This window comes from Herpailurus yagouaroundi, unplaced genomic scaffold (genome assembly GCF_014898765.1).
Source record: "Herpailurus yagouaroundi ecotype Mexico unplaced genomic scaffold, PumYag 188, whole genome shotgun sequence".
Lineage (NCBI taxonomy): Eukaryota > Metazoa > Chordata > Mammalia > Carnivora > Felidae > Herpailurus > Herpailurus yagouaroundi.
The window spans coordinates 36419740-36428100 of NW_024412419.1; the positions used below are offsets into that span (position 1 = coordinate 36419740).

At 50.6% G+C, this 8361-nt stretch overlaps 1 protein-coding gene across 3 annotated transcripts in view; it reads right to left on the bottom strand.

Moving 5' to 3' along the window:
• The window catches only part of MALL (mal, T cell differentiation protein like), a 26803-nt gene extending 20943 nt beyond the window's left edge, over positions 1–5860 (bottom strand). The window contains exons 1-2 of one of the 3 annotated variants that reach the window (XM_040496700.1): positions 5743–5860; positions 4982–5189 (exon numbers count right to left, since the gene is read on the bottom strand). In XM_040496700.1, the coding sequence (XP_040352634.1) occupies positions 4982–5089 (108 nt within the window). In that variant the 5' untranslated portion in view covers positions 5090–5189; positions 5743–5860. The remainder of the gene's footprint in view (positions 1–4981; positions 5190–5742) is intronic. The other 2 variants (XM_040496698.1, XM_040496699.1) reach the window with 2 other exon arrangements.
• Between the last annotated feature and the right edge of the window lie 2501 nt (positions 5861–8361).

Below are 8361 nucleotides of genomic sequence, written 5' to 3' on the forward strand. Positions count from 1 at the left end.
GTAGGTGGAGGCCAGATGGGGGTGAGGCGGGGGTGAAGGGAGGGGCAGAAGCAACAAGGACGAAATAAAATGGGCAAACTGAGCTTACTTTTGAGTAAACAAACACTCCCCACAGTATGGAGAATCGAAAGGGAAGCACAGAAAAACAAGGGAAAGGATTTCTCCCTTTGAAAACCCAGCTTTAAGGGGATGTCACAACAGAGGGGAGGGCACCTGCCCTGAGCCAGGCCTGATGTGAGCCCTGACTCCTTCTCTCAGCCTCCGCAGTAACTTCAGTAGGCACAGGTGACCAGAAACCGCTTGAGGGCCAGCAGGTTTTCGGACAGGCTTTTACATATAAACAGAGTAAAAGGAGAGGCAGGCTGAAATTACGGTAAAGCTGGGGATTGGGTTTAAGCAAGACATAACGGTGACCTTTCTCAGCTGGAAGATTCTGGAATGAGCTTCTAGGGGCATCACAGTGTTTCCCTCTGGCCACAGTGCAAGCGAATTAAGAAGCTGAACACATCAAACACCAGTGTGTCCGAATTGTTTCATCTTTTAACTGGCTGACTCCAGAAATCTTCTTAGCTGTGTCTTTTTTAATTAAACATCGAATCAATTAAGTTAACTAGTGAAAGGTTTAAAATCAAAAGACTTCCTTGGACTCTGTTTCATAGAACACTCCCTGGGTCACAGTAGCCTGGGTCAGCTCTTGGCATCCCCCTGTCATCTTGTAAAAAAGATGAGTCAACTCACGCCAGGCAGGTAATCAGGTAATCAGCGCCCACCCCCCCCCCACCCCCCGCCCGCCCCCAACTATGTGTACGCTGAAGAGCTGGGCCTGGGTCATCAGGAGCTGGGGGGTGTGGTGCTGTGAGTCACCCGGTCGCCAGCCTGCCCCGCTTGGGCACCAGCCGGCTCACACACTCTCTGAACGAAAGCCGGATGGAATACACCACGTCTGCTCTCACCTTAAAATACACTGATTCGCCCTCGAAGATCACATTTTGAAATTAACATCGTTTTCACACGGGAAATCTGAATTCAACAGCAAACCGAACAAAACATGAATTTTAAAGTTAAAATCTAAAAAAAAAAAAAAAAAAAAAAAAAGTCTCCTCCGTCGCTGGTGGGGACGTAAAATGGTACAGTACAGGCACTCTGGAAAAACAATTTGTCAGTTTCTTAACAGGAAGTAGGCATACACTCATGATACGACCCAACAGTCACACTCGGGGGTTCTCCCAGGGAGGTGAAAACAACATCCACACTAAAGCCTCCATGCGAACGTTCACACAGCTTTATTTAGAATAGCTAAACACTGTAAGTAAGCGACTAAAATGTTTCTCAATGGGCCCATGGTTAAAGAAACCACGGCATGTCCCTGCCCTGGAATACTAGGAGCAATCACAGGAAGGAACTGTTGGCACACCCCCCACAGCTTGGGTGCCCCTCAGGAGGGTTCTGAGGCATGGAAGAGGCCAATCTGTAAAGGCCACATGCTCTATGGCTCCATTTATTTATATAACTTACTTGAAATGACAAAATTATAGCGATGGGATTAGTGGTTTCTGGGGGTTCTGGGGGGGCGGTGAGGGAGGACAGGGTGGGTTGGGGGGACTATAAAAAGCAAGCAGGAGGAAGATCTCTGTGGTGATGGAACAGTTTTGTATCTTGACTGCGGTGCTGACATGAATCTACATGCGTGAGAAGACGGCACAGAAGTGTGGACATATTTTACCAACGTCATTTACCGGGTTTTGATGGGACCAGTGTTATAAAAGATGTAATCACCGGCGGGGGGGGGGGGTGGCGTAGGGAGCTGGGGGAGACCTCTCTGAGCTATATCTGTAACTGCCTATGAATCTCTAACTACTGCAAAATACATGTTTTTCAAATGTGCATTTTAATGTTAAAGAGTGTAAGATAAAGCAACTTAGGCAAAGACCTGTAAGAGCAGTCTCTGGGTGCAGAGCAGGTAGGGAACATGGAAAATTCTCTTGGAATCTATGCCACCCTAGTTTGTCGTTGTCATGACTGCAAAAGAGCCCGACTGCTTGCTGCTGGCAGCCGGGGTGGCAGGGGGGCCTCAGGGGAGCCGAGGGGAAGAGCTCAGGGCCTCATTGGAGCTCCTCCTTAGTTCTGTTCTCCTTGTATTTTGGGCCCCTCATTCCCATGGAAAGGCCCTGGGCACAGACCCTGCTCTCCAGATGTCACAGTGGGTGTTTAGGAAACCACCACCACCTCCACTCTGGGCCACCCCCACCACGGACTACATCTGCATCTGGGTATGGATTTCACTTGCTCTGCCCCTTTTTGCTGGCCTGAGCTCCTGGTTTTAGAATGCACCCTCTGGACTCATGTCCTTAGAAAAACACATGTGTGTCTATGATGCCTCAAGCCCCCAGACTGAGAATCTGCTGGGACTCCAAGGCCTGGTGCTCTGGTGTCAGCCCCAGTGTGTGGCAGTGGGCAGCATGCCCAGGTGACCAGGGACAGAGGCGTTTCTGCTGGGCTGATCTCGCCCTCCTCTCCAGCCCAGCACGTGTGCTGCTCAATGGGATCAGAACCAACCGACCAACTTGACCTTCTCCGTTCTCTCCCATTTACCTCCCCATCCCTGGCCCAATATGAGGCAAGCACACTTGATTCTGTAGTTCATGCTTGGAATGCTGATTTAAGGAAGAGGCAGGTGCAGAATAGCATGTACAGAATAACCCCATTAAATCCATATTTATGTGTGTATATATATAATATAATCATATATATAATTATATATATAATTATATGAAATAATATATAAATATAATTCATATTTATGCATGTATATATATATTTATACACATAAATATGGATTATATTTATTTCTGCATTTTCTAAGTATTCCCACGATGAATAAGGATCACTTGTGAATTAAAACTAAAGTTGTCATGCAGAAACATCAGACAAGGCCGAATGAAAGGACATTCACAAAGTAACTGATCAGTACTCTTCAAAAATGTCAAGACAAAGACAGAAGGAGACAAAGGAGATCAGATAAGCAAATGCAATGCGGGATTCTGGACTGGATCCTGGACCAGAGAAATGACATGGGTGGGGAAATCAGCACAATTTGAATGAGGTTTATTAGAACAGTTGAGCAACGGAAGTATCGTGCTAATTTCCTGATTTTGATGGTTAAATTAGCTAAGATGTGGACCTTAAGGGAAGCTGAGTAAAGAGTATATGGGAACCCTCTGTACTGTTCACGCAGCTTTGCGGTAAGTCTGAAGTTACTTCAACAGAAAAATAAATGAAAAAAAAATCAAGCCAATGACGATATCTCACCCCCTAAGATACTTAAGGCCCCAGAGACCAGCATAAGGAGCCCAGCATCATGGGGTTGGGTCCATGAGAGGCCCCTCTCACTATCACTTCCCCCTGGGTTTCTCCCTAGTTCTGTAAGCCCTGTCCCTCCAGCCTCCTGCCTTGCTGGTCTCTCCTGGACTCCAAGCCTTTTTCCTTTTCTTGGCCGCCAGCCTGGAAATCCAGCCTGTCTTTTGAGATCCAACACCAAAACCGCCTCCTGAGTGGTATGCCTGGACCCTTCCCCGGTTTGACAAGGTCAGATGGTCTCTCATGCTGGTGTCCCAGCCCAGGACAGTCACGGCCTCAAGCATAGTCTGACTGTGGAGAAGTGCTCGTGAGTCTCCCTCCTGCAGACAGGGAACCTGGGAAGGCGGGCCCTGTACCAGGGGCTTGCAAGATTGACATAAATCATGCGCTCAGTATGCAGTGGTGGACGAACCAGGATCCTGGCAGTTCATGTGGTTGTTCTGAGGTGAGGAACACGCCTGGGTCCGGGCACAGAGAACTTTCAGGAGCACTAAGATGTCATCAGTCTGGCAGGATGCCCATACGTATGTCCCCCGGGGTTCAGGCCTGGCAGAAACCTGCCTCTTGGGTGGGGCCTCAGCTGGAGCCACCCAAATGCTGGGCCTGCCCTGCCTGCCTTCCCTTTCTTAGTGCCATCAATGGGCGCGCTTTAATGAGTTTGCCACGGGGTCACTCGATCAGGCCCAGCTTTCGGGCAGATGACACGAGAGGGCTGGTCAGGTCCGACTGAAAGCCGGAACCACTTTCTACCTTTCCCTCCCTGGCCTGGGGCCAGCACTGCCAAATTTAGAGCTGGTGAGAAAATATCACCCATAAGCTAGATATTTCACAGGGTGTTTGAAAAAAACGAAACAAACTCCTTTGCCCTGAATTATTCACTAGACTTTAGTGTCCCCACAAGTAGAAAGGGGACGGTGACAGCCGGCTCAGAGAGGACTGGGGTTTGACTGACACTGTGTATGCAGAGTTCTGCAGACTGGAACACGCGACCCCCCCCCAGCCTGCCCCCCGCAGGGATCAGGGCCACCATTCAGCTGTAGGGCACTTCAGAGAGTAAGTTACGCAGTGACACGTTCTAGTGTGTGACCAGGGCGTCTCACACAACTGTTTTATGGCAGATGTTGTCAAAAGCTACCTCCTGAGCAGAGTCTACAAGTCAAAGTTCAAAGTCAGCTGACAAGACAATTAAGAAAATACGGGAAGACCTTCTCTCAGAAGGAAACAGTTCCCCCATTTTGAACTTTAGAAAAGCCGAAACAAGCAAGGAATTGGAGAAGAGAAACCATATAAAAATCCATTTCCAACACCTTCCTGAGGACCCAGGATATTTAAGCAGCATCCTCCCCCTGCTCTTCCCCCCACCCCAGCCCCTCCAATCACCAAGTGGCCTGCCTGTCACCCGTGGTGGGTTTGTTTTGGAAGGAGGAAACCCACCCATACTGCAGAAGTCAGAGGAGCAGAGGGAGGGATTAGGGACGTTCGGGCTGAGCCTGAGTCGTGGGGGAGATCGGAGACCACATCAACTCTGGCCCGGGTTCCCTTTCTCCAGGGAGTGCTCTCTAGCCACCGGCCAGCTTCTCCCAGGCCCTCCCCTTCTGCAGGTGGCCCACGAGGCAACACTCACCAGCTCCGGCAAGAAGAAGGCGTAGGGGATGGTGAGGAACAGCGAGACCCCCAGGGGCACGTCGGGCGGGGAGTAGCTGGTGGCGGGCGGCGGGTCCGGGGAGGCCATCTCTCACCCAGTGCCTGGTGCCCTTGGCTCCGCAGCAGCTCGCCGGCTCCGCGGGCCCGTCAAATATCACCTCCTGCCCGACACACCCATCGGACGTCGCCTGGGAGGGAGAAAAAAAAAAAAAAAAAACGTTCCAGCCGAGCAGGTCCTTCCACTCCCTCCGGCCAAAAGACTCCTCGGTGAAATGCGAATGCGGATTCGGATTTGCATCAGATGGGCCTTGGCCCGCTGGGGCACAGCCTCGGGGCACATTGAGGCAAGGAGGGCGGGAGTCTCTTTTCTTCCTAAGGAATTTTTGAATCCTGGAGCATATTACTGCAGGGGGTGCCAGCTACAGCCACCAAGCCTCAACCCTCAATACAGGCCAAGGCAACTCGCCACGACAAAGACTGTTTGTTGAGGACCTACTATGAGCTGAGCTGAGCTAAGCAATCTGTAGGCAACTCTGGCCCTTCCCACAGCCGTGCACAGGGTTATTTCATAGCCTTCCCAAGTAAGGACACTGAGAATCTGTTAGGTCAAGTTAAGGTCACAGAGCTGGTCACTGACAATGCTGGGTCTTATATCCATCTGGCCTTGTTGCCTGGGTCCCTCCCTCCCCACTCCGGGGGGCCACCCTCCATCTCAGACAGAGGGAGAGGAGCCGCACTCACTTCCAGCTGCGGTCCCCAGAGACTTGGCAGTTCCTCACCACCCTCCTGTCTTCTTTGCTCACACAGCGGATGGAAGACTTCTCCCTCTCTAGAAGAAGTCCGCCCCAGCAGGAGAAGGGCTCAGTGGGCTGGGTGCTGCCTCCCTCCTTCCCTGCAGCGGCCCCCAGCCGGTGTCGCCAGGAGCTGGGCTTGGGGCCAGGCAGTTCCTTCCTGCCTTCCGCCCACCCGCTGGCCGATCAGAGGGGCCGTGACCCAGTGGCCAAGCCGCTCCTTTCGCTTTAAAGATAGGTCCTGGGGACTGGAGTCCTTTTCTTCTCCACCTTAGAGTTGACCACCTGCAGGAAGGCCTGCAACCCCAGAGTCTGCTCAGGGTGCTTGGGGTTGGGGTCCTTTCTCCCCGCCCTCCATGGCCTCAACCTCAGCCCTGGGAGGCCAGTCCATGAGCTGCTCCTTGTGAGGAGGGGATGTGGGAAGGGTAGCCTTGCGTGCTGGGGTAACTGGCATCCTCCACAAGAGGCCAGTGTCTGTTCATTAGCAAGAGCGGTGCATTCCAGGGCCTGCCCTCCTGGGTCAGTGCAACAGCCAGCTGGGCCTTTGCCTGGTCTGGGGATAGCCAGCAGAGAGCCAGGGTTTGGATAAATGAAGCCCAAAGCAAAGCATTGCAAGGAGAGGCAAAGAGCACACCGGTAAACCTTAAGCCAGCCTGCTCATGCCCTTCTCCCAGGCCCGCGGAGACCCAGGGAGAAAGTGAGGCCTTAATCCCACCTGCCACTTGTTTGCAGGTGAACTCAAGCTACACAGGCATCGCCCCAGGAATCCCACCTCTTGCCGCCTCTCCTGAAGGTTGTAAGTCAGCCCTGTGCCTCTCTTATGGCATGTAGGATGCTTTGACTTGACCACTGACAGCACGGCATCATGGGAGCAGCTTAGGGAAAGCAAGAAGGAAAACACGGTCCTCAGGATCCTTTCTCATCTATGAAGCAGAGGTCATAATAGAACCCGGGGCCCCTTAGAGGTTGACAGGGTCTGAGCCGCTTACACCGCCTGAGGCAATTGGGGTATTAAGAAATGAAGCCGTGACAAAACCAGGTGATAAACGCTGTGGCGTAATTTTAAAGATTTTACATCTAACCAAGTGATGTCGTATTATATGTGCCAAAGTATAGCACACTCTACTTGGGCTATTTGTACGAAAGCTGCAAGGATTCATGATGCATCCCAGGGAGGGAGAGCCCAGAAGGGGCAGAAGTTCAGAGTTGTTAAGAACAGCTTCAACTGGGAAGAAATGGAGAGGCAGCTCATGCATTCCTGAAATGATGCCGAGCTTTGTATCCGTATTCCTGGAGGAGGTGTCCCAAGACACTCTGGGGTGACAGCTGTTCTAACGCACTTCCGGCAACAGTTGTGCTGGAACTCCGTTTCAGGAGACACTTCCCCAGATGCATCGGGTCCTGTAGGGGATCTTCATGGATGGCTTCAGATAATCGAACCACGTTTGCAGTGTGATGCCCCCGCAGCATCTGCGAAGCTCTTGGAGACTGCTCTTTGGTGGTGTCTTCCCCCTGCTGGGTTTGTTTTTTTTTCTTCCTTTTTTTCTTTTTGGATCCGGGTTCATTTTTTTTACTTTATGTCCCCAGACACTAACTACCAACACAACTGTTACGTATTCTATACAGAAAGTTGTATTATCTGAAAACGTATCAGGAAATGAGTCTTTACTCTTCACAGAAAATCTCAAAGAAAAATGAGCAAAAGGATGCCTTTGCCATGCTTTCCATCCCGTACAACAAACTTAAAGTTTCATACAAGAAAATGTTTTTGAAGTGAAAGGAAAGTAAAATTTGAAAGCCCAGTCCATGCACCTCTGGGGCTGTGGGTATGAATGCGCTTGCAAACAAGGTCAGAAATCTGGTGTGGGGCCGTGGGGGAATGCCAAGCCCAGAAGAGGGGCCTTCCAGACTCTTCTGCGAAGGGTCTGCTGGTTTCCACCTCCTGGGCTGAGAATGAGAGTTAATCCTGAAGGTCTTGCAAGAGTGTCTGACGCTGCTGATTACCATCACCGTTGTTTCCATTTTCTCCTTCGTTCGTCGGGGTGGGTTCAATGGGATAATCCATATGAAAGTATTTAGGACAGTTGTGGCATATGGCGGATGCTTAATAAGTACTTGCGTGTTTATCTAATTCTAACCCTGAAATCTCTTCTGGCCCTCCTTCCTTTCCACAACAACAGAACCTCCTCTGTTAATACGTCCATCTGGATCTTAAAAAATAGTTTCACGCTGGGTGTTGCATGGAAACCAATTTGACAATAAATTTCATATGTTGAAAAAAAAATAGTTTCAAAATTGTTTCCATTGATGCATAGTACACTTACAGAAAGAGTGCACGAAACATCCAGACCATGAAACTTCCGCCCAGAGCACAGAATGTTGCCAGACTCCCGGTACATTTTTCTCACCCTCCTCCCTAATCCCTGTTCTCATGATGCCCTAACCCCATAGGCCGTGTCTTGCCTGTTTCTGGATGGATTCCTCTGTGTCTGGCGTCTTCCACTCAACATGACGTCTGTGAAACTCGTGCACGTAACTGTCTTGTAGCTCACTCCCTGCCTCAGTATTC